The 26749-nt window shown below is 41.8% G+C and overlaps 1 protein-coding gene across 2 annotated transcripts in view; it reads left to right on the top strand.

The window, feature by feature from the left end:
- Positions 1 to 325: 325 nt before the first annotated feature.
- The window catches only part of GABBR2 (gamma-aminobutyric acid type B receptor subunit 2), a 448751-nt gene continuing 422327 nt past the window's right edge, over positions 326 to 26749 (top strand). Inside the window, exon 1 of one of the 2 annotated variants that reach the window (XM_062608972.1) lies at positions 326 to 1124. In XM_062608972.1, the coding sequence (XP_062464956.1) occupies positions 810 to 1124 (315 nt within the window). In that variant the 5' untranslated portion in view covers positions 326 to 809. The remainder of the gene's footprint in view (positions 1125 to 26749) is intronic. The other variant, XM_062608975.1, reaches the window with a different exon arrangement.

The raw sequence follows: 26749 nt of genomic DNA, 5'->3' as shown, positions 1-26749 counted from the left end.
GGCCCCGCTGCCGCCGCCGCACACTTTGCTCTGCCCTCATCCCCGGGCTGCGCGCATCAGCCCGGCGGCTCTGCCCGACCCCGACCCGAAGGAAGGACGGGCGCAGGCGGCACCTCCAGCCCGCGGCGAGGGCTGCCCGGCCCGCGGGACTCCCGCTGCGCTGCCCCAGCTCTCCGGGAATGCGGCACTAGCACCCCCGCCCCTGCTCCTCGGCACCGCTCCCGTCCTCTCCTCCGCTGCTCGGGGAGAGGGGGGAGGCTTTTTCCTCTTCTGCGTTTGCTGTGCCGGAGCATCCTTTTTTTTTTCCCCTTTTGGAGGAGGAGGAGGAGGGGGGAGGGAGGGAGGTGTTCAATGAGGGCTGCTCGGCCCCCCCCTCCGCGCCTGAGAGGTGCTGTCCCTCCCTGAGCGGAGAGGGGGGAGAGCAGCCGGGGAGGCAGAGGCAGGTCCCGCTCCCTTGCTCTGCCGCCTGGGAGTGAGGAGGAGGAGGGTGGTGGGGAGCGTGCCTGTGTGTGCGTGGTGGTGGGGGTTATTTATTTATTTATTGCTCCTGGTGGCTGCAGCTGGCAGACCTGAGAAGGAGTAGGCGCCATTGCCAGAAGGATTATTGCCAGGGGAGGGGAGAGGGGAGAAGAGAGAGGAGACCCCGAGGCTCCCGGGGAAGCGGAGACAGGCGGCTCTTTTCCTCCCGCCTTGGCTTCTGCCGCCGGGGAATGCGCCCGGACTAAGAGGGGCTCGGCTCCCTTCCGCCGCTCTGCCCGTCCCCCCTTCCCTCAGTCCTCCTCCTCCTCCTCCTCCCCCCATCCAGCAGCATGCATCCCTCTCCACGGAGACCGGCCGCTGCCACCTCCAGCCCTGCCATGCTGCTGCTGCTCCTGTGCCTGGGCTGGGCGCCGCCGGGCTGGGGCTGGCCGCGGGGCAGCTCCCGGGGGGCGGCCGGGCTGCCCCCCAACGCCACCACGCCGATCTCCATCATGGGCTTGATGCCGCTCAGCCAGTCCGAGGAGGACCAGAAGAGCAAGATCGGCCGGGGGGTGCTGCCCGCCGTGCAGCTTGCCATGGATCAGATCCGCAACGAATCCCTGCTCAACCCCTATTTCCTGGACCTGCGGCTTTACGACACGGAGGTAGGGACAGCCGCGGGCACCGCGCCGCCGAGCGCAGGGGGAGGCGCCGCCGCCCGGTCCCGGGGCGCTGCGGGTGCCGGGGCACAAGGGCAGCGCGGACACCCGGGCCGGGGCTGCGGCTGCCGGCGGGGCCGTGCGCGGCGCCTCCGAGCCTGCCCTGCCGGCCGGGCCCCGCAGATGTGGAGGGACCGGCGGCAGAGGGAGAGGAAGTGGAGCTGGCGGGCCGTATCCTCCTCGCCCCGCACATCCCGAGTTGGTTCCCAGGAGCCGGGGCTCGCCCCGCCGCCCCGTTGGAGCCCCTGACCGGCCGCTGGCAGCGCGGCGCTGGGCCCGGGGGGACGGCTGGCGGCGACCGGGATCCGCTGTCCTTGGCTCGCACATACAGCGGTGAGAGGAAGGCGATCCCTTGCCCAGCAAATCTGCGGCCGCATCCCACCCCTCTCTCCGCTGCTGCCCGTTCAGCAACAGATGCATGCCGGCCGCTTGACTCCCCCTCCCCGCCAACGGGCATCCCGATTTATCCCATGCAGCGCCGGGACGCAAAGGGCAGCGGCAGCAGCCGTGCTTGAGAAGCAGGAAGGGAGGGTCTTGCAGGTTCCCCCGGGTCTCCCTCCCTCTCTCCCCGCCTGTCCTCTAGCGCGGCGGGGCGCGGAGGCGCCCCTCGGAAAGAGTTAAATTTGCAGTGCTCGTCCCCGAGAAGAGCCCGGCGAGGTGCCCCGCTCCGGAGCGCTGCCCGGGGCTGGCGGGATGAGCTGGGCGAGGAGCCCTGCGCGGTGAGGTGCGGTGAGGGGAAACATCTCTGCTTTACCTGCGGGCGAGAAAGAGGCAGGGGGAGAGGCGAGGAGTTGGTTCCCACCACCAAACACCCACAACTGCGTTTGGTTTTGGTCACAACTTCAGTAACCGTGTGCTTGCGAAGGGTACGTGGTGATTCAATATCGAGGCGTTCCTGAAGATGGCAGTCGTTCCCCGTGTAATGCTGGCGGTGGGTGCTCATTTCCAAGACAATCCGCGGTAAAATCAGTGACTACTGAAAATCTTCCTGGCTGTCATTTAAGGAAGCCCCTGTCTTCTCCCCTTCGGTTCTCAGGATCTGAAGGGAGCAAGCTGAGAGCTGCAATGACAGGCTGTACTGCTTCGTGTGACAGTGTCTCCATCCCAAAAATTCTACAGAAGCCTCTCAATCTAAGGTGGCTTTTTACTGACATAAATTTATCACAGTAATTTTTCAGGTACCTCTGAACAGAAACACATGGAGGGCAATATTGTTGAAGATGTCATTTAGGAGAGAGCGTGCTGACATCATGTTGCTTTGTGGGAACAAGACTGAGTACTGAAAGGGAATACAGGCAAGAACAGCCTAGAGTAACTGCTCATTTCCTTAAAAATAGTGAGTCTTGGGGAACTCTGCAATTGTAAAGAAAAGAATTATGGGGGATTTTCTGAATGGCATTACCAGTTTCATAAAGTGAGGTACATGTTAGAAAAATATCACAGTTCTCCTAAGCCTGTTTTCATTACATTATTCTATTTAAACCCTTCACTTGGGTGGAATTGTTACAAAAAATAACAGTCACAGAAAGTAGAGAAGCCTAGACAGGATCTTCCTTCTTCATACAGTAACATCACGATCAATAAGTTGCTGCATTTTATTGCAGTCAAAATATTTTGAAGTTCTTAATACAGATTTTAGGTTCTGAACTAGGTAGTTACTGTTAAAATATTCAGTGGAAAAAAATGCACTTTTTGTTCTAGAATAAGTATCAGTTTCATAAAAATTGCATTTTGACTGTTTTGTGCTCTAGGGACATAAGGAATCAGGGTCATGTTGCCAGCTTGCTCTGTAGCTTTGAATGCTTTTAAGCAATTAATAAATGGATGGTTATGGAATGCTAAGTCAGGCGAATGTATATATTTGGAGTATGGTTGGCTCATGATTGCATGCTTAGTAGTGACAAGTAAATAACTTGGCATTCATGAAGAGCACTGGATTGACTGCACCAAAGCGGAACAGACTAATGGCTGGAATAGCCATTAAATACATAATGGCAGCACAAACTTTTTCACTGGGTTCAGACATTACCTTATTCCTTCACTGCACTTATGGTAAGCAGAAGGGTAGGCAGCTCATCATGCCCACTTAGGTTCTGAGCCTGTTTTCCGAGGTCACCCATAAACAGGTATGCCTGAAGGGCCTGGATCTTTATCACTGCATAATCACAGACTAGGGAATAGTTCTTCCTCTCTGGGCTTTGCAGGTGGTGCTTGTGACATTGTTGGCTCTTGAAAAAAGAAAACGTGGAGACTTGAACACATGAGATCTTTTAATAGCCTAAGAAATAATTGTATATTTTTGTAGGAAATGCATGGCAATGATTCAGAAACTCTTATGTTCTCCCTTGTGTCTTTCCAAAATCTCCCACTGTTACAACCTGATATTTATATTGCAAATAATATTTAAAACAGCCATTGGATTTCTTGGGTTTGTTTGGGTTTTTTTTTGGTTGTGTTTTTTTTTTTTTTTTTTATTATGCATTCAGGTAGTTTTCTGTCAGCATTGAACTGAATGTTTTCATTTGTTTGGTACTTCTGGTTTGCATAATGAAGCCTTATAAGGCCTTTACTTTCTGACCAACCATGTGGAAAATTACAGTTGTACCTTCTAAGTTTGAGTGATATTTGTCAGCGCTTTAGCACGCTAACCTTTGAGTACATGAGCAGCAGCCCTAGTGTTTTTCAAAGCATTTGAACTAAATTAAACACTTAAGTACAATCCTTAATCTATGTCTCAACCAGTTGTGATTGTGTGAAGTGCGTCTTTGTTACAAAATATGGCCACTGGTAATAAAAATGCAGAGACTTCTGTCTTGAGTATTTTTGATGATTAAATGTATTTGGAGTGTGATCCTGATCCAGTTCAGTGAACTGTGCTTTGCTACCCTATGAGCATACCTTTATCTATTTGGACATTTCTATGTGGGTTCAGTCAATAAAAAAAAAGCTCAGGTGTAGGCATTTGCAAAATTCTGGTCTGAGTTAGTGGCTTTAATGTATGCTACTCATTTCAATGAGAGCAGGAGCAAACTTTAGATGAGACTCAGGCAAAATTTCATAACATTATTTTAGAAACTAGAGCATTTTTAAAGTGATCATCTGTGAAGAGTTTCATCCAAAACCCATTGGAATTAATGGCAGTAATGCACTGATTCTAACTGCCCTTGGACCAGGTCCTAGAAGTAAAGGGTGCTTGATAGTTTATGGCTTTTGATCAATAACCATGGTATTATATTTCTTCCTTTTCCTGTCCCTGTGATTGTACCTTTAGTTGGTCGAAAATGCAAATAAGTGTTTTGAAAAATAATGAAATAAAAAGCTTTACATAAACTAGATGCAGTTGGTAACCATGTAAATCAGGAAAGATGATTTCTGCTTGAGAACCTGACACACACTTGAGAACCTGACACACATCTGTTACAGGAAAAAAAACCAGAATATCACTAAAATAAAGGAATTAAACATCCTAGTAGACAAATAATCAATTTCAACAGTACTTCATTCGCATCAGGTAAAAACTGACTATGCAGAAACTAGAGGAAGAGGCATAGTGGAAGACAAGGGCTTTAATGGAAGTTTGATATCTACCTTTCAACAGCTGGACATCTTCCCTCAAATATGGAATGTATTTTCTGATATTTTGTAGGAGAAATGCTGCAAGTGGTGCACAGAGAGGCTGAATTTGTTTTAGATTTAAACACGTATAGCCAAGAAAGGTTTGTATGCAAGTTAGAATTCTTTCACTTGTTTCTGAAGATCAAAGTGAGCCTTGACAACCTGAAAACATACCTTCCAGAAGTAAGTGGGTATAATATCCCAAAGAGTATTATATATCCCAAAGATATTATAATATCCCAAAGAGTATATCCCAAGAATATTCATGCTATGGGGATGAGATTATGTAATTTCCTCTAACTACTACAAACAATATTCTGTAATCCTGATATAATCTCGTCTTCGTGTAATAATACACTCTAATACCTTTAAATAGCAGGTTGGCATAGAAGGGTGAGCTCTGGAAAATGCATAGGACTCCACATAATCTGAAGGAAAATGTGAACTTTCTGACATTTAATACATATTTGCCTTCTATTCTGTAATTAAGTAGAAAATGCCTTGCCTAATTTATCTGACAGGAAATTACAGGCTAAGTATAATATGAGTAGACCTTCTCTTTATTTTCTTCTTTTACTAAAAAATTATCCATATTTTCAGTAAAACCCTCCTCCCTCAAAGTTTAAGAAAGTTTTACAGGCCGTGCACCAGTCTGTGTCATACCTAGAGCTATTCTAAATTACGAAAGACCCTCAGCATCCAAATAAAGATGCCTCTTCCAGAAAGTCCAGTCATAAATGGTATTGACAAAGTTGACTCATATCTTCCTCCTGCAAGTGGAAGTAAGAATCATATTTACTTTCACTAAGGATGGCAAACATATTCTGGAAACTGGAGAGTGGGTTTGTTGTCAGTGGTGAAAAATAAGGTGTCTGTCCATGAACATGAATCACAGCATTCAATCATAGCTGATGGTCCTCAGAGAGGGACAAACAGCTACCGGTTACCCAACTCTGCCCTAACAGAAGTGAGCAAGGGCACACTCTTAGAAAGAAGTGCACACGATGTGTTAGTTAAGCCTTTTGTCATAGGAGGCATAGGTTCAAGTCACTCTGACAGCAGCTGCCTTTGTGCGGTGAAGTAAAGTGTATCAAAGCCAAGTTGGGGCTCTGGGAGTGATCCCTGACATGCTTGCGAGTGCTCTGAGTACTAAATTGTCTGGAGCTTTATTCTCATTTTTAAAGTAGTGCTCAAAATGGGACAGGTAAGGTGGTGCTGGGTCATCTAAGAGTAACAGTCGGTTGAATACAGAGGAGATGTTAGGGTCTGAAAGAGGGTCCAGTTTACAGCAGACTGATCAGGCTGATACTTGTTATTGTCACGTCAGATGACCTTGCGTCTGGCATATGTTGAAGTAGTTGGGTAATTTGTTACCTTTAAATATTACCAAGTACTTGCACTGTCTGATATATGCAGAGTGTAGCATTAAAATGCAGTATGCTGTGTGTATGGATGATGATCACTGTCTACTCTGCTGGCAATGTTCTGCTTGGAAGGGACATATTGCTTTAAATAGTCAGTGTCCCCTTTGACTTTCGCATAATACGGCTCCATTTGTGACATAACCTCTTTTTGCTCTAGAGTTTTATAAACTTGAAGGGAATAATCTAAAAGTTAAGTGTTTATGTTAATTTTATGCTGGCTTCTCTGCTGATACTAAGATGTGGGTGGGGAGAGGAGAGAAATCATGTATTCACTGCACCCACTCCTCTGGGTGCGGATCCCAGACCTGCAGAATGCATATCCTCTAAATATCTCAGCAAAGAGATTAAAGCCACTGTATCATTTTCTGGCGTATGTCTTGCAATTTCATGTATAACTTATCCTATGCATACTGCAAAACACACTGTTATGGAACCTTTTGATTCAAATGCTAAACATGCTCTGTCAGCAGGGAAAAATTTATTTTTTGAATAAATCCAGGAAGGAGTTTCCGTTTATGCTTGGAGAAAGAAGGGGGAGGCCCTATCCTCTGATATGGTTATCAACCAGACTGAATTACTCAAGTTTGTGGAAAAGATGGGGTGTAATATCCTTGTGATAACTGTGAAGAAAATATTTGTGATAGAAAAAGGGAGAGGAGGAGCTAGAAGAGCGTTTTAATGACAGCATTCGCACAAAAAGTTGTCAATGTAATATTTATGCTGTTTTAATTAAATACACTTAACTATTTGGGATGACAACATAAATAGCATCACATGCCAAGGCTACAAAGCACCATCGCACATTAGTGATCTATGCATGATGGTGCATGCACGTCTCGAGCTTTGCTCTCTGCTTTCGATTTCATTGCCTTATGGACATTTTCATGGTATATGATGGAAGAACAATGTATTTGAGCAAACCGCAGAAGCTGGGAGCCAAACAGCTTTTCTATGAAACTCAAGTGGAGGCCATTGCTGTCACAGGAAAGGAAATACTTCTCCTTAGGAAGGGTTGAACCACTGCATATGGCAGTCTGGCTCAGGGAATCGGGTGTTAGAAGTTAGCAGAACAAAACCTTCCGTGATCCTTTTTGGCTCAAGTAATTTTTGGAGCTGCTGAGGCTCTGCAGAGAGGTACATGGAGGCCAGTCAGCGCAGGTGTGACTGTGGAGATGTGTGTTGATATGCAACAGCCCCATTTATCCAAAGAAAGAACTCTATTTCAAACTGTGGGATTCCAAACTGAGAGGGTACACTGCACATACATCATAGTTTTTAAAAACTTATTTTTGTACTCGAAATCCTGGAACTAAACCAGTGACAGAAGCTTTTCAGGAGCCAGATGCACTGTTCTCTGATTCGTGGGTCTAGCTGAGCTAGAAATAAGATCTGCAGTACTTTTGTGGTCCCCTGCCTCCAGCATTAATGTACCAGGACTTACTCCTGCCTGAAGCAAAGTAGTTCAGTCACAGCATTGCTCCGACTTAAAGAAGGTAATGCCCCTAAGAACAGCTGGGATATATTTTCAGTCATGCTGTGTTTCCCCTTGCCATAACACTGACGCTTGTGGGATGTCTCCCTTGCAGAGGTTTTGTTTGTGGGTAAGATCTGCTGGATTTGGGGCTACTTCATGCTGCCTGCTGAGTGGAAACAGGACATACTGACCAGCCAACACTTGTTTCTTTTCTCTTGTGATGGAATAACCATGTACTCTCTTTGCCAAGCTGGTGATTGATGTCCAATTCCTGTGCCATTAGTTTTTCATTATCAGCGGCCTTTAGTTCCGACAATTTTGTGCATAGTATTTTCCAAATAAGTATTCTCAAACGTGAAAATGAAAGCTAACAAATTAAAAGCAAATATCCACCTTCTCTCTGAAAATGATAGTCACAAAGAACGAAGAACATAAAGGCTAATTCAGCAGAGCTGTCCAAATTGTTGTTATTGAGGCTCCTGAGACATGAAGGCCCAGATAATGGACTAATTGCTTTAAAAGGAACATCACGAGTTGGAGAGATAGGATTAGAAAACTTAGGTTTCCTGCTATGGCTATAGTATTTCTTTTAAGAAATTAATGAGTTCTAAGATCAGAGGACCATCAGGATTATTCAGATCTTAAAATATAGGCCATATATTTCACTTGGGGATTTCTGCCTCCTCCACTGTGAACTAGAATATGTAACTTATAAAACCTGCTCTTGTCTTCAGGATCCCCCAAAATCTTCCTCCCTGAAAACTTTTCTCTGTGATTTGCTTGAAATCCCTTTAAAAGTCCATTCCTACATGCAGCTTAAACTGCTGCCCCTGTAACTGTTGTGAGAGCAGCAGCTCCCAGCATTTGCATAGCTGCTCTCCCTGCAATTCCTTCCTGGCTACAGAGGTCAGAAATCACTACAAGGTAGGCTGTGCAGGGCAACCAAGGCTTTCCTGCTTTTTTTATGGCTATCCAAGGGATCCAGCCTTGTATGAAGGGTTCTGGTGGATTAGATGCTGCTGGAGTCAGGAGTCTTCTTCCCTCCCTCAGATTGTCACAGACCATATGTGAAGACCTTGTTGACTTGTTTCATGGCAAGCTGGGTCTGATGGATTGACGTGCTCCTTGACAACAGTCCCCATTAGAGGAACTCATCCTGTATGCTTGATCATTTCCAGAACCTCATTTTTCGGGGATTAAAGAAACATGGCCATATATGTTTAAAAGAATGTATTTGTTCAATCTTTTGTTTCCTTAAAGTAGCTATGTATTTTAATTTACTGTTTGCCTACAGTAGGTCTCAGCTTCTGCCGAAGCTTTACTGAACTACAGAATTATGTGAAGAATCATATACACAATAGCTGTCTTAAGCAACCATTGTACATACAAAACCTCAGGGAGAAGTAGTAAGAGGCCCCTTTTGGAATGCTAATTAACTTCCTTTCCACTGTTTACTGCTCCTGCCTTCACAGTGAATCTAATGTGGGGTTTTTGTAGCAAAGAACACGCACCTTACTTTACAATTTTTACTCTGTGTAAGGCGACAGGTTTTGTCAGATTAACACTTGGTGTGCTACAAAATATAGCTCATAACATTTTTCAAGTGGTGTGATTAGCAGATGTGCACTCTTGTGTATCTTAACAACATCATATAGAGATGTTTAGTATACACATGTAGTATAAAAATATTAAATTATATGCTTCTGTGGGGTCTTTGATAGAACTTTAAAGTTCTGTAAAAGCACTGTGGGTTTTGCTTTCCCCTCTTCCCTGTGAATTCGGAGAACCCTAAGTATTAATAATTTATAGGAGGTTCACTGAGATAGAGTCAACTTTCTCTTTTCTTTTTCCCTTCCACTTTCTGCCTTTATAAAAATTGTAAGCAGGACCAAATTCCATGTTGTTGGTGAGAATCTAATCTGAAGGAATGTGCTAGTGGCAGGAAGACTTTGTGTAATGTAGTAAAAGAAAGGGCAATAGCAACCCCTATGTAGAGAAAGTGATCCAAAAAGTTTTGCATTCTAGGTCTTTAAACTTAGTCAGTCTCCCCTCTGCTCCTCATTTCTGTTTCTTGCTGTGAACAATGCTAATGGTATCAGTTTCAGATCACTTCTTGAAACCAAGGAGGTTTTCAAGTTAGGTCCCTCAACTGCACCAAAAGCACTGAGTGATTTGCATTTTCTGTCAACATCAGTGGGAATTGCTGAATACTCAGCACTTCAGAAAGCCAGCCCACCTACAAAAATGCAACGTGCTTCCATGAGGAGGAGACCTAGAATTGCCACTTCTAATTAGGAACAAAGGCATTCATAGTTACTTGCTTTAAGTAAGTAATGTAAGTTTCAAATTGCCTGGCGGAATAAAATGCTGATTTTGTTCAGCCTTTGGGATACAGATCTTTTCAGGATCTGTGTCAGTATTATCAGAATTAAATGTCCTTTAGAATTAGATTATTGCATCTCAAAGACCTTGAAGTTGAGAAATATGCAAGGTATGGGTATTTTTAAAAACCTGTCATTTAATAAATAGTTGTTTTTGTAATTAACACATATCTGAAAACAGTGTTTGACCTTGGCAAAAATAACAGCTTCTTAATGTAAACAAAAGGAGTGATGTGGGATTACTGAATCCCCAGGGCCTTGTTACTCAAAGCAGGTCTATACCACTGGCACAGTCTTGTCACACAGGAGGTGTTATCTCAGTATCAGCAGCAGCACTTAGTTAACTGATCTAATAGAAGTTATTTCTTTTAAAAAGAATAGTTTACTGAAGGGTAGAAAGTGTCTTTTCCTTGACCAGTGAGTTCAAAAGTTTGGTATTATTAGAAATTACTTTTTCATCCATTGTAGAGCAAGTTTCAGCTCAAGTCACCTCTGAACATTAAACTAGATAGACTAAGCTGCTGCTCTTTTTTGATTTGTTTTGGTTTTTGTTCTCCTCAGCTTTTTATGCATTTCTTTGGCTTTCTTCTGAATCTTTTACAGTTTGTAATCTTCATTCTCAAAGTGCTGTTACTAGAATTCAATCTATTACTTTAGGAATAATCTCACTGATGCTGTATATGCTAGTAATTTTATCTCTTTTCTTCAAGCCTTCTACTCAGAATGGAGGAAATGAATTTGATCTTTGTGCTGCAATGCTGGGGAAGAGGGTGAGGAAGCAGAGATGAAATTTTTAGGGTACATATGAGGAGTGACACATTCGGATTTGCAGCAAAAATAAGTTTTCATTTACCTTCTTCAGATGACTGTCACTAGCTACAAGTAAATCTGGTCAGTCAGGCAGTTTGAAGAAGATAGCCTGGTCATTTGAGTGATGCTGTAGGAGGTACATAATTTTAGCTGAACAGCCAGCTTCTTAAAAAGCTGGGACACGTCAGAGGAGATAAATAGTGTCTCAGTATTGAAGCTGCTCTTGGTGTAGGTAGAGGCTTGGTCTTGATGTAACAACAGGAGTTGCTGTCCAAAATAAATCACAATGGTTTCCAATGCATTACCAAGGTTTCTTAGGATGTGTGAGTGCTCTGTATTCTAATTACACTGAGCAATTAAGCAGCAAGAGCAGAGACACATGGGACAAGAAGGGTGAATGATAACCTACTTTGAAAAAACTAACATTTGAGGCTGGGATTAGAACATCCTATAAATGTTAATGGGTGTTACTCAAGGGGGAGGAAGTTTTGTGTGGGAGGTATGAGGTGACATACAGCTTAAATATATAGCCAGCCTTTAACACAGTTAATACAGTCTATAGTCAACCTTTAGCATGAACTAATAACTCTTTGAGTGATTTATAGTTCAGAAATACTAATCAGGGGATTGAGAACTCAATTTAAAATGCTATAAAGGCAGAGGAGAATGTGGTAAGGAGGAGAAAATAGAAATGATTTCTCCTTTTGCCTTTGGAAAGTATTGGTTATAGGTAGTACTTTTATGCCAGGTGTTTGGGTATTTTCCTTTTTAAGCTCTCAGGGACTGTGCTCCTACGAGGGAACACAATTTCCTCCTACAGTTTTCCTCTCTGAAAATTACTCAGTTTGTGCAGATCTCACAGAGGAGATGCCAACAGTGAGTCATCTGGTCACCAGCTCTGTCCTAAGGTTTTTCAGCTAGCTCTTGCAGACAGCAACTACAGTGATCCTTACCATGCTGAAGAACACTTACTTACCTTTGGTAAAGCCTCCCAAAATCGAGGGGAAGGCAGGGTCTAAAACAAAGTGACCTTCATTTTCTGACCCTGAATCCAAGTCTCAAAATTAATACTATTTCAAATAATCATAGAAATTCAGCTTCGCATTTGAGAAATGCATATAAGATGCAGAGAATTGATTTATCAGATTAAGATTTCACATTCGTTATGTTTGGTAGTAAATTCTTAGGGTGTTGATTAAACTCAGTTGAAAGACTCCATCTTTGAATGTGTGACAGGGGCATAACAATATGCTTTTGTAGGTATTAAGCCTCAGGAGATATTATTCTAAACCTGCAAATTGTACCTGTATGATCAGTCACGTGCATGGGAAACATGACTGTCTTTTTCATCAGATTGAAAACTTATGGGCATGTTTTGACACAAGTACTACAGAATTAATTAGCGATAAAAGTACTACATAAGAAACAACTGTCTGGTTGGATAGTTAAATGTTTCTGTTAGGAAGCAAATTTTAAGGAAGCAAATAACAAAGGCGGCACTAATACATGATCTTATTTGGTCCTTTGTCAGGCATGGTTTGAAGGCAGCAACGCTAAGGAGACCCAGAAGTAGCACAAGGAAGAAAACACTGGTCTAAGTTGAATCCAGTCACGTATCTATAGAATGAGATGATGCTCCCTAAAATGTATGTCCTCAAAAAGGATGTCCACCCAAATGGTGCTGAAAATTATTTCATAGCCTCTGATGACAATTCTCTTATGCATTTAAAGCCACTGGTTGGGCAGTGGGTGTTGAATGAGGTGTGGTGACAGATTTGTCTTTAGACACAGAAGAGGATATTAGATATTCAAGCTGCATTTTTTTTGTTACCTAAACATGAGCCAAAGCTATGACTAATGGAGCCCTATGTTCCCACTTAGTGAAAAGATTTAGGCATAGGAAGAGGAGCAGTTCAGACCACCTTAGCTACTGAGGTTTGACAGCATGAATGCTTCCTGCTTTCCTCCCCTCCTCTCCCTTAGTGTAGTCAATGCTGAAATAATGCTGGTAAAGAAGGCTGGTCCAAGGACTCTTCACCAACAAAATCCTATTTAAGCGTCTAAGAAAGGTATTAAATGGGATTTAAGCAACATCTTGGAGTACACTGGCCCTCTGCTCACAGAAGAATTTCATCTGAGTTTAAAAAAAAAATTAAGAAATGTTTAAAAAAAATGTTTTTGGTAATCACATTATAGAATCGTAAGACTAAGAAACAAAAAAAATACCTGTCAAGTCATTGTGTTAAATTGTTGCTATGCTGGATTGTGCTACCAGCGTGTGCTTCCTACTTAGTGTTGTGCCCAGCTAATGTGCTAGATTTCTTAGTACTGACCCTGCTGCATCTGATTGGGGTATAGTCTTATACAGGAAAAAAACCCAGTATTTCCTTCCCCACATGAAGGGCGCTGTACAGCCCTGCTGTAGGCAATCGTGACAAAGAAAAGGAAGGGTATGCACCAGGTATTTCTGTTTCACCTCATGCTTGTGTCCAAGAATGCACAGAGAGGAGTAATAATTGATTGGGCTCTTTTCTTTGCCCACCCAGTTGCACAACTGAGTTGGCAGGAAAGTCACTGTGGGCAGTTAGTAGTAAATTGAGCATATATCTCCTGCTAGGGGCTATTTGCTGTGCCCAAAGCAGGCATTTATCATTTCTTTAATATTATTTTTCTCTTTTTACTTTTATTTATCTATCTACTTCCATGCCCTTGTGTCATGCAATATATGGATCGTAATTATTTATTAGAATGTTTATCATTAGACCTTACTTGGAGATCTTCTGTACAAGCTTTTTAGTAGCACATCAGTTTCAGAATAATTTGTTAACCTGAAACTCTGTGTTCTGAAAATTAAAAAACCACCCTTACTTTCTGCAGCAAGCTAATACTTTGTTTTGAGGTGTCAACTATTCACAAAATAAATTGCCAAGCTCTGAACATATAATTTAAAATTTGATTTATACCAAATTAAACTTTTGTTTATGAGCCCTTCCATTTGTTTTCCTTTGAGATTATGAAGTTATGGAAACCTTTGAGGTTTTGGGTTTCCATCCCAGGTTGGCACAGGGCATTTCTTTTGAAATCTTGAATTTCCACAAGATGGCAAAACAATTTGCTATTCAGCTGCATGTATGACAACACTGTGCTGAAAATCTGAGCTTTTTTTCCTCCTGGACAAACAAGCATCTCCCAGGCCAGATGTTCTCTCCCTTTCACTGGGCTTGGCTCTTTCATTTTCATCTCCTGTCTATGGCAACATCCCAGTGGGTGTGAAGGGCTCTCTGGGCATGGGGAGAGCTGGCTGCTTGAATCCCTGGGGAAAGGATCACCCAGGTGCCTGTTTACAGGAGAGAAGAGTGGCATTGCTGCAGTGAAAGAGGCAGGGAGGATGTGGCTTTCCTGAGGGGTGAGGTAGGCTGCGAATGCTGGGGAACAGAGGTGCAGGTTCTTTTCTGGTGTGGTGGTGCGTATATTCCCTTCTCACCCTGCTGAGTTTTGTTTATCCTTCAGCAAAGAAGATTTTCTCCAGCATTACTATTTTTCTCTGCATTTAGGCATGCACAGCATCTGTTCCATTCCATAGCCTGGCATATTACTTGGAAAACTGCAAATAGTGTGATGACATTACTTAGCTAGCCATGACAATATGTGAAATGCCTGTCAAAAGCTGTGCGACTGTACATGGCAGGAACAGGCCTGAATTCTGTATATGCACACAGCAGGCATTGATTTTAAGGGAAGCATGGGGTTTCTAAGAAAAGCAGAATCAGGGAGAGGATATACAACTGTCAGATGATGCAGCTTTTGCACTAGAAGTATATAAGGTATTATCAGTGCTCAAGACTATATTCTTTGTTTGGCCTATATGAAGCCAATTGAATATGTGATCTGTGCAAGATAAAACAAACTGAAGCAATCTTCTGACCCAGAGGCATACAGATTGCTGCCAATGAGAGAGTGCAGTGTGTAGTCACAACGATCTACCCCTAGAACATTTATTTTCAAAGGAATCATGCTAGTTTGTTTATTGATTTGTCACCTATAGATGAATATTTCTGCTATAGAAATGCTTAAAATGACACGTTTAAAATTAGACTTGGCAGAACAATTTGCTTAGAGATTATTCTTGTGAAGTATTGATTCACAGCACTGCTGTGAGCTGGATTACAGTCCAAATTGGAAAAGCCAGCCGTAGAGAGGTCTTTATCCTTTAATAGCAATTAGCTCCTTTCTTAGAGGGACAGAGCTGACTGAAGCTAAGGAAAGCTGCAAAATGTCGGGCAACCAGGGAATCTAAGGCCTGCTCCTCAGGGATGTGGGCTGCAGGGGAAGGGAAGGAAGAAAGAGAAAAGCACCAGGAAAGATGGTGTTCTGGAACTGGAAACTAGACACACTGCTGCTGTTTGTGTTACTAATAGTCAGGTGCTCTGAGGAACTGGATCGCACCCGCCTCTCTCTTCTTGGGCTTTCACCCACCAGCTGCCTGATTGATCGGAGAAACCTAACAGCGGGGGTGTTGCCTGCTGTCCATTTAGCCTTGAAACATTTATACAAGCATTCGTGGATGTTGAAGAACTATGAACTCCAGGTATCCTTCCATGACACGCAGGTAAATGGGCGTAGGCGTAGAGTTGTGTAATGTTTGAGCCTCCTCTGTGAGCGTGCTTTTGAAAGCTTGCTGCTGACTCCCTTCCTGGTGAAACCCATTCAGCTGAAATACAGCAAATGTGGCTGGCTGGAAAAGTTTGGGCTCTTAGGTGACTGCCTGTCTGTGACAGGGATCTTGCAGTGCAATTGCGCCCTGCTGGTGGTAAAAGCAGAAATAAAGAGTGTGTGAATTAGGAGGGATAGCAAATACCTACTGCTCTTCAGGTGTTTCTGAACCCAGAAAGCATTCCCCAAATCCATGGCTTGCTGAGTTGCTCTGTTCTTTTGCAGAGTCTTCTGTGTCTTACTCTTCCTGCTTTCTCTGGTAACAGCTCTATAGGTCGCTGCCCTTGCTTTCTGCTTCTGCATAAGCACAAGAGAGGTCTGGGCTGAGCCATCAGGGCAGAGTGCCTGTGTAAAACCTTGCTTGCTGTGTTGGGGAAAAATTAAGAGCCAAGAGGTGAGAGTTCTGAGATATCTCTCAATAAAGAGTGTTGAGATGATATCTGTCATTATAATGCTCTTAAATTTGAGAAAAGCTGTGGCTTTTACCTTTCCTTCTAGGACTGAGATATCTTTATCTTCTGTGCGGAAATTTAATCAAGACGACTACTTTCTAAGGCTTGTCTTTCAGCCTGGCCAAAACAAGAGGAGGGACTCACATAACATGGTGATCTAGGACTGCAAACCTGTCCTTTAGGAGATTTTCATTGATTTGAACTTGCGTCTCCTTCATTGGAGGCATGTTGAGGAGAGGCTGACCTCAGGTTCATACACACTTACATGCATATGTGCGTACAGACTCCATATATAGTAGAAACCCACTTTATATTTGGAAGTTGCAAAGTAGTGCATTGAAAAATATTTGCTTGTCTGTAAACCATTAAACATGGATTATACCGTTATGATTAAGTTATTAAATTTTGACATTATTATACCAATAACTGTTGTACTATAACGAGACAGAGGTATAATATGTCTTCTTTTGAAGCTCTAAAAAATTATCCAAGGGAGAAATTCTAATGTAATTTTAATTGTGCATTTGGTTCATAAGCACTTATGTGTAATTTTTGAAGTGCTTAACATATAACAAACATGATCCCATATGCTATAAAGTTACTTGAGGATAGCTTCCATGGTTAATAATGTAACACAAACGTATCAACGTTACATACTCATTAAGAAAATGTCTGTCTTGTAAATTACTTTTAATACAATTCACTGTATTTATTAAATTGTAAGTTCCTACTGTAAATGTAATTATAGATATGCAGTCCTGAAAAATGCATACATCTTACTTAGTTCCTCATGTGAAAAGATGAATATTCAACTTAAACAACTGGGAAGTGTGGATGTGAGTCTAAGTGGGCAGCACTTAAAACCTTCTGGTATTTGTTCAGATTCAGTGCTTTTAATCCAGTTTCATTTGGTCTGGGGGGTGTAAGTTGATGTTTATTTGATAATTGTCTTTGCATAGTTCCCAGTTCTAGGAGCAGCTCCAAAATATTTTTCCTGCATAAATGTTCAACAGGCTTGAATTGCAGATCTTCAACTCTGTTGCACTGACCTCTATGATTTGAATTGAAATACTGAAGTAATCTGTAATTATCTTTTTGAAGCAGCCCCTGGAAAAAGACATGTCTTGACGACTTGTAAGAGATTACTAAAATGTGGGGCATTAAGATTCCTGATTTTACTTCATGGTTCTGAGAGTAGAGCTCAGTCTCAAGTTTTAAGTACTGATTACAGACAAGCTACAGAGGGTGCTGGATTTAGTAGTTTCTCAGGGAAGGTGCGGATACAAAAGAGATGATTCTGTTTATTAATGTTGTGAGCCCAGATCTGCCATATGTGACCTTATGCAACCTTTCAGTTCACTTTCTTTTAAGTAGAAAATACAGACGTTTGGCTGTTTGGATGTGAGAACTTTCAGTAGTGGGACAGATAACTGGCTTTTTGGCATAGTTAACTAGGAAGAGAGAGAAGTTACAGCCAAAAATATTTGTGTTGATTTTGCCAAAAAAAGAAATGGAAAACAATCACATCACTTAATGTATGATGTTGCAGAGGGCTTGAACAGCATTGTAGTTTCATTTATAAGCACAGGAGAATAGGGTTGCACTCTGTCCTGTGCCCCTGGGGTTTTGAATCCATGTCCTCTGCCTCCCATGAGAGAGCATTGCCCTACTGCGCAGTAGGGTGTTTTGGGGAGGGTTCTCAGTCTTTTGCTTTGCTACTGTTTTATTTAAACTAATTAAGCCTTCACTGTTCTGGAATATGAATAGTAACTATGAGGCAAAAGGAGTACTTTTGCAAGAGCTGTTTGAGTTCTTTTGTACTAAATGAAGCTGTTTCAGCAGGAGCCTTTGGGAAAACTTTCTTAAGCAGACTACTTTATAACCTGGTGGCTTTGGAGCTGAGCTGAGAACTGAATACTTTCTGTAACTGATTTCTTTCAGGTCTCCTAAGATTGTGTGTTTCCTATTACTGTGTTGCCAGTTCCTTGCAAGTGGGAATCCCTTGAACACTCACGATGTAGCACTTCCACATAAAAAAAAAAATAAATAAAAAAAATCTTAAATATTCACTGAGAATGGAGAGCAAGCAAGTGAAAATGATCTTCTAGTTTGGTAGATGGCTGTTTATCCCTGAAATGTTACATCTATGCCTGCAATGTTTATTTATTTATGCCAGAAGGACAGTGTTAACAGGACTGATAGTCCCTATTTTCCAGCCATCCTAAGCAGGGCATCTTGAAGAGGGCTGTGATGTGTTTCCCCCTTCTAATTGAAGCAGGCCTGAACTGGTTGTGTGGAGAGCCCTGATCTGTGAAGTGTTGGTCAGAGGGTGTGGGAGGCAGAAAAAATGCTTCTGCAGACTTGTGAATTCAACCATGGAGCAGCTTTTTAGTGTAATAAGGGAAATTATGCCCTTGAGATTTTTACCTGTGGGGGAGGGCAGCGAGGTATAATTGAGCTGTCTGCGTACTGCTTTATTTCTGTCTTTCACCGTATGGCTGACATCTGGAGGCTCTCCTTCTATGCCTTCCTCAGGGTGACCAGGCTGGTGGATTCTTTCAGGCTTAAGCGAATCTAAATATAGTTTTACTGGTGAATAAAGAACAATATTTTAGCCCTTCAGAGTTACTCTTCTGTTCTTACCTAGGTTTTTTGTGAGTTAGTAGCCAGTACAAGAACTGTGTAGCCAGTGCTATGATTAGTGATGATGTTAACAGGAAACTCATGTGCTGTAACTAGGACATGGCTTGAGCATACAAATAGACTTTACCACTGTGATTTTCTGAGTAGTGCTGATTTGTACTCACATTGCTTGTTGACACTTGGCTGAGTCTATCCTAATGTGTATCATCTCCGACAGGGATGATACAACATGTCCCGGTTTGACTTAAAGGCTGGTTGTATTTTCTTTGGTAGTAAACTGGTTCCTTTGTAATGGAATGACACAATAACATGATAGCTGTGTGTCAGCTTACTTAAGGCATATCTTTATGTGCTTATTCAAAAAAACCCACAAACAGCAATGGAACAGTCACTGAACATGACATTGCTGAGCAAATTATTTCTACAGGGGAAATCTCAAGGCGTGCTTGTTTTCTTATCCTACCTAAACAAGAAAAATATTTTGCTGCAGGCTCTGGCTGCAGTAAACTGAAGCATTGCACTGTTTTCTGGATTGATGTGTACAGGATTTTCTGCTTAAAAGAAAGTAAGAAAAAAAAAAGACATTTTGTGATGGCATTAGCATGCAACTTCACTTATTAATTTGAGTATTATTTCATAAAAAAGAAAAAAAAACAGCTACTGTTTTTCATGTGTGCAACTCACTGTGTGTGATCTGTAAGTCCATCTTGTGCATTCATGCCTTCTGAGATGCTCTATGAAACCATCAGGGTAGACACAGGAAACAAAAGCATCATGTCATTCATGTCTGGTAAGACATGACATTTTGGAAACTTTAAATTGGTGCCCTAGGAAGTTACTAGAAGACCATGTGTTTGGTAAGTCAGTTCTTGACATCTAACATTCACGAGAGCAAGGTACTGTATTTTGCCTCTTAGAGATTACAGTTTCTCAATACAGTATTGTAGGCATGAAAATTGTGAACCATAAAATACTTGTTAAATGCTAATTTTAGCTTTCCTAAACTACCATTATTACTATCCTTATTATTAGACCTGTCTAACTGAAAACAAGAAAAAAGGGTGTTCTGTTATCTATGTAATTTTTTTTTCCCACAAAAAAGTCTTTATTATGATTCCTGGCAAGAGCTCTTTGTTTTCTAAATCATGTATTTAAGAAAAAGAGTAAGTAGATGATCCTGGTTAAATTCCTTATAAACTATTCTTGTGAACTGCCACAAAAGGTAACCAGTTTCACTTTTCAGTGCAGCAAAGGTTCAGTGATATACAAAGAGAACACAACAGTTACCTTACGTTAACCCTTTCTCTGTGTCATTTGAGCTAATTTTCATATAGCAAAAAGAAATGCACTCTTTCCTACTTTTTGGCCCTAAAGGTCTCAGTCTTTATTCGTTGATGTAATTCTGTCTTTTTATTCTGTTTTCTTAGTGTCACCCTGAAGTTGGTTGGTGTAATGCACCTTATACATATGGATGGTATATATGCAGACATCAAATGTGACAAAAATGATTTGGGCTTGGCCAAATCATTTTTTGTATATCTATAACTGCTTCTGAGCCATAAGGAGTTTTAACAGATGAGTTGGTTGTTGGACACAGTGAGGGCTGGCAACCTAGGTGAGGGGCTTGGTGCTGTGAAACCAGGGTGTGTTTGCAGGCATGTCCAGGGTAGAAGGCTCAGCTAGGACTGTGCTTTATCTGACCTGGGATTGGAGGTCTGGGCTGGGGATATCTCTTTTCGCTAGTGTGGCAGGGTTTCCTGTTCTGTCCAGAAGCAGGCACTTCTGTGTGGAAAAATTCATGTGACCTATTTTAGGAAACTATTTTAAGACAAAAAGAATTGTATCTTAGGGAAAGTTTATTTCTCACTGTGAAGTATAAAGGGAGCCTCAAATGGCTAGTATAGATGTAGATGTCTCCTATGTAGAAATCTGTGTTCCATCAGCTAGAGCTTACCCTAGTTGTCTGTGGGAATCTTCATGTAAAACAGTGTAGTAACAGTGCATTTCCATCACCTCTGGCTTTCAGTGGGATTTCAGCAGGCTTTCCAGAGAACTCACTTCCCACCACCCCCATTTCATCTTCATTGGTTTCCAAAAATCCCTCTCTGGTCTTTCATGTCTAGCCAGAAAACCTGAAAACCAGGTCAGCAGTGCTGTGTCGTGTGCTAGGAACCGGGGTGGAGGCAGCACTGACAACAAGAGAGAAGACCGAGGAGCTCCTCTGGGCCACTCCTGTAGGCACCCTGGACACACCTCAGCTGGGCTGATGAAAGGCTTGCTGCTGCCATGTCGCGCATGGCTGTTGCATGTGTATGCCTCCCCATTTATAGATGAAATTTGGTGACGCTGCCCTCTGGTCTTGCTTTTAACTCTTGAATAAGGAGAAAATAGTGAGGAGAACTATTCATACAGAGCACAATTTCTTTCAAAATCACAAAGACTGTGAAATCACATTCCTATCGACAAGCCTTAATTTCAAAAGCCAAAGGAAGAATAGTTTAGATAGTCTAAATCACATGTACTTATATTTTCCTTTCAAAATTAATTTAAATTGGGAGAGTTCTGAATTATATTACACATTCAAATTAAAAATAAAAAAGTCAAAATTTAAATTACTGTTTTTATGGAAATTGAACATTTCAGTCAACACAAAATGGATTCTTTTCAGAATTCGCTTGCATGGATAAATTCAATGTTTGGGATTTTATGTTCCCACTAACATGAAAACCCCTTGCAAAATTCTTCACAGAATCGCTTTCTTCTGTCCTGCACCTGCCTGCTCATGTCTGTTCATGGATGTTTTTGCCTGTGTGAAATTCTACACAGGCATATATAATGGAATCTTTATGGTGAAAGTTTCATAGAATCCCTCTTTTTGGATTCTAAAATGCAAATGGAGAGCTGTCAAAATAACAAGATTCTGGGAAAATTAGTACATTTTTGTACACTTTTTTTAGGGCAACTTCAGTGCAAGTTTTACACTGGTGTGTAGTGTTTAAATGAATCCAAGTCTCTGGTGAATACTATTGCTCTTGGGGCAACTTACATGATTTTGATTTGTGACTTGTGCAGTCTGTCTCTAAAGAAATACCAACAGTGATGTCTTTATTCTGCTGTTATTCTCAGACATCTTGATTTCACTGTAGAGCAGTGATAAAATAATGCAGGGATCTGTTTTGCTTCTGAAGGCAAGGGATTAAAAACCAATAATTGTGAAGTTCTGGATCATTTGCAACAAGGCTAAAGTATGGCAGGCTCTGGGAATGGTGAACTGCTGAGCAACTAATACAGCATTAGGAGAAGTAAATCAGGGTTTCTTTCAAAGTAAGCAAGAGATGGTCAAGGTACCTAACAGATTTGAGTAGTTTCACTGAAAGATTAAACATTTTGGTTTTCCATTACCTTTATTCATCTTTTTGCATGTGCAATCTTTTAAAAAAAAAGGTCTTTCGCTTTCAGGTACCATCCATCCATGTCAGATACCAACTGATACCATATCATTAGAAGCATTTTTATTGTTTGACACAAAGGTGCAGTAGACATTTTCAAAATACAGAATGAATCTTGAATTTAAAAAAAGGAATGAAACACTGTTCTTTGAGGCTGTTCATATTCTGTTCTCCTGGATATTCTCCAAATCTTCTATGTCCATCATAGTCAGAGTCCTGCTGTCCATTTCCTCCATCTGTGGCTCTTATCCTTGTTTCCTGCTGCAGGAGTCTTCCTGCTCACAGTTAGCATACACATTATCTAGGCTCACATCACTACTGCTCCAGAGCTCCTTTCTCCCACCCATGACCACTGGCTCTGTGTGCTCTGTGATTTCTCATCTGCCCACAGTAAGCGGAAGAGGCAGGGATCCAAGAGGAGTCATCACCAGGAGGCTGATGAAATGTTGTGAAGAGGAAGAAGGCATTTCACAGGGTTTTAAAAAGAGAAGGAACAGGAAAAAGTGCCTCTCCAATATCTTATGAACAATTTTCAAGCATAGGAGTTGTTTAGGAGTGCATGGCTTGGGACCATATAAAACTGCAAGAAACACAAAGACCCAAATGTTGTGAACAGGGTGCTGTATACGAAGAAGTGGGGTTTGAAGCTGTAGTGAGGCATGTTAAATTCAGAGGTATTTAGCAACAGGAATAAGAGAGAAATACATTTCATTCACATTTTGTTTGGAATAGGCTTCTCTTTGCTGAATGGGTTCAATATTCCTACAGCACTTTACCAAATATATTTCATAGACTGTAGGCTGGAATGGAAAATTTTCTGGGAAAGATGTTAAAGAAAATGATGAGGTTTTTGTGTTTTTTCTCAGTTTTATTGATTAAGTGGTGTTCAATTAGATATTTGTTTATTTCTACTATGAAAGCAGGGATATTGAATTCACTATTTTGTTCCAATGATATTCCAGTTCTGAACCAGTGCTAATAGAAATAACAATTCCTCAAGAAAACTCACATAAAGATCTGACAGGTAGCTGGGATTGGTTTATAATATTTATGTGAAAGCTATTGAATTATTAAAACCTTACTGATACATTCAATCATGTAGATACTTGTGTTACAATGGGAAAAATACTTGATCCAATTCTCATTTACATAAGGGATTGTTTTACTGAATCCTGACAAGGTAAAAGTGCCTTAAAAAGGTGTAATCTTTAAGTCTACATAGAACAGAAACCACAGCGACAGCCAGCAGAATAAACTTCAGTGTAATTTTCTCTCCACAGAACTTGAGAAACAGCAAGTAAGGTATTTAACCTGTGGGATGGGTAGAAATTCAATGATAAGATGTAACAGTTAGAGGGTCACTTGTCTTAAGTTTGGTGTGCTGGTAGCTGCAGACAAAATGGTACTAAAATACAGCATTTAAGCCAAATGAAGTGCCAAGCCGGCATCCTTTGGACTAAGATCTATTTATTGAAAGATCATAAGAACTTTCTATATGGGAAAACGTGGGAGGAACTGGCAGGAATATAGGAAAGTGTCTTCTTTGTAGCACAACCTACATACCAAAGAAAACTGGATGATAGAAAAGAAAAACAAAACATGTAGATGACAAAAGGGATATTTGCATGTAGATATTAATGTATCAGTAATAGTTTTAGTATAGTAATCTTGGCAATGATAGGCATGGTGTTAAGAGGTGTCAGCAGGCTGAGTGTGGTATGTTTATAACAAGAAATGCTAGTTCTTCATTTCTAATATTTGTTGTTGCTGCTGCCTGTCCTAACTTGGTCAAAACTTACTAGTAGATTAATTTGCAAAATATGGCGAACTTCATTAGCCCAAAGTTCCATGGACTACTTGTTCTATCCATGAAGTAATTCCTATGTCAGGTTTACCAGTCTCCTCCAGAACTGTAATTTATCTTTTAGACAGATGGGCAATATTTGTTCAGTCTTCCAAGGGTGAAGAATTTACTGCGTTTTTGCAAAGTTGCAGCAATAGGCCATTTCACATGTTATTTCTGGTTAAACACTGCTGATTTCACATATCAGTTGTAATATATAATGCTCTCTGTGTTAGGTGATAAACAGACAAAGTGCTTTTATGTCCATCCTACAAGGCAGTATTTCCAGGTGTTGCATCATTAACTGAATTAGCTTTCTGGAGAGAGAACAGAAGAGTATCACCATTCTCCATCCCCCTACTTGACTCCCACTTCCCCCTCATGTATTGCAAGCATGGTTACCACACCAATTGGGTCAACTTTTCGTACTGACATGCTGAGGTACAAAGAACATGAGGGTTGCACATATGATACAGGAAAAGAGCCCTATTTATTTTTAAATTGCATATGAATTGTATATGGAAGTATCTGTAGAAATTCTGACGTTCTTCAGTTGTTTTTCATAGAAATGTGCTGACAATTCCCTTCTTGGAATAATGCTGTGATACAGGCTGTTTTCATGAAGTATAAGGAGTTTAATCTGTAATTGTTTCAGTCTGAATTTTCTTGATAGACAACTGCAGTATGACCTTTTCTGCTTGAGAGAAATTTGAAACCCTTCTCCCTGATGACAAAAAACTCATTAGCATGAGAAACTGAGGATATTTTAAGATTTTACAGTTTCAGATATCCATGAAAGATTGTTAATCTTTATTTACAGAACACTGCATATATAAATATGCAATTCTCTCAACAGACATGATATGAGAGACATACTGCATACTTTAAGCTTAGCTAAAAAGCCTGAATGCGTAAATCTGTGCACTTATCTAGTACCACTAGATAAGGTGTGGGATTGCTGCTAATCCTGAATACAAAATCCAAATGACTGTTTTCTTTCTTCAGGTTTCACCTCTTCTGTATACGAGCTCTTACACTTTATAGACATTTCTTTAAATCTCTGCAAAAGAACTACTGATACCTAATTTGAAATGACAGCATTTCAAAAGCTCCCATTACTTCTTATTTAAACAATTCCTTTCTAATACACTTAGCTTGTATGGATTTCTGCATTGGTGGATACGGAGAATACTTTATTTTTTTTTTTTTTTAATCTAACTACTGCTAATTTAGCCTCATAAAGTTCTTAAATACTTCCTCTCCCTTTTTCAGACCTGATCCATAATCAGGATCCATATCTGTCAAAGATGAGCTGAACTGACAGGTGATGATGTATATAAAGATGATGTCTGATTCGTCATACCTACTTTTAGATATATGTGTCTGAGATGGTCAGCCTTCATAGTCAAGACATTTAGATGTCTGCTTTAGGACAGGAAGTGCAGCAGCAGGGCCAGGAGACCTCCTTGGATGGATAAGGTGCTGCTGAGGAAAATTCAAATGAAAAAAGAGGAAGCAAGGACAGGCAGCCTGGGAAGAGTACAGGGATGTTGTCCGAGAAGCTAGGGACCAGGTTAGGAAAGCTAAGGCCCAGTTAGAATTAAACTTCGCTAGGGATGTGAAAGATAACAGGAAGGGATTCTATAGGTACATAGCAAATGAAAAACAGACCTCGGTCTTCACTGGCAAAGGCTCTGACCACACCACCCAAGTCTTGGAAGGCAGACGCAGGGACTGTGAGAATGAAGACTTTGCGCCCACTGTAGGAGAGGATCTGGTTCGAGACCATCTTAAAAATCTGAAAGTGCACAAGTCCATGGGTCTTGATGAGATCCATCTGCGGGTCCTGAAGGAGCTGGCGAATGAAGTTGGGAAGCCGCTGGCCATCATATTTGAGAAATCATGGCAGTCAGGTGAAGTTCCCGATGACTGGAAAAAGGGAAATATAACCCCCATTTTCAAGAAGGGGAAAATGGATGACCTGGGGAATTACAGACCAGTCAGTCTCACCTCTGTGCCTGGCAAAATCTTGGAGCAGATTCTCCTGGAAGCCATGCTAAGGCACATGAAAAACAACAAGGTGCTTGGTGACAGCCAGCATGGCTTCACTAAGGGGAAATCCTGCCTGACCAATTTGGTGGCCTTCTATGATTGGGGCTACAGAACTGATGGACAGGGGTAGAGCAGTTGATGTCATCTACCTGGACTTGTGCAAAGCGTTCGACACTGTCCCACACGACATCCTTGTCTCTAAATTGGAGAGACATCAATTTGATGGATGGACGACTCGGTGGATAAAGAACTGGCTGGATGGTCGCACGCAAAGAGTTGTGGTCAATGGCTCAATGTCCAGCTGGAGACCAGTAAGCAGGGATTGGTGTTGGGAGCGGTCTTGTTCAACATCTTTGTTGCTGACATGGACAGTGGGATTGAGCGCCCCCTCAGCAAGTTTGCCGATGACACCAAGCTGTGTGGTTCGGTTGATACGCTGGAGGGAATGAATGCCATCCAGAGGGACCTTGACACACTTGTGAGGTGGGCTGATGCCAACCTCATGAAGTTTAACCATGCCAAGTGCAAGGTCCTACACCTGGGTTGGGGCAATCCCAGGCACAGCTACAGGTTGGGCAGAGAAGAGATTCAGAGCAGCCCTGCGGAGAAGGACTTGGGGGTGTTGGTCAATAAGAAAATGAACATGGGCCGGCTTCAGTGTGTGCTCGCAGCTCAGAAAGCCAACCGTATCCTGGGCTGCATCAAAAGGAATGTG

This window comes from Pezoporus occidentalis, unplaced genomic scaffold, assembly GCF_034315485.1.
Source record: "Pezoporus occidentalis ecotype Australia unplaced genomic scaffold, CSIRO_AGI_Poc_V1 ctg132, whole genome shotgun sequence".
Taxonomy (NCBI): domain Eukaryota; kingdom Metazoa; phylum Chordata; class Aves; order Psittaciformes; family Psittacidae; genus Pezoporus; species Pezoporus occidentalis.
This window is presented reverse-complemented; position numbering and strand designations above follow the sequence as displayed.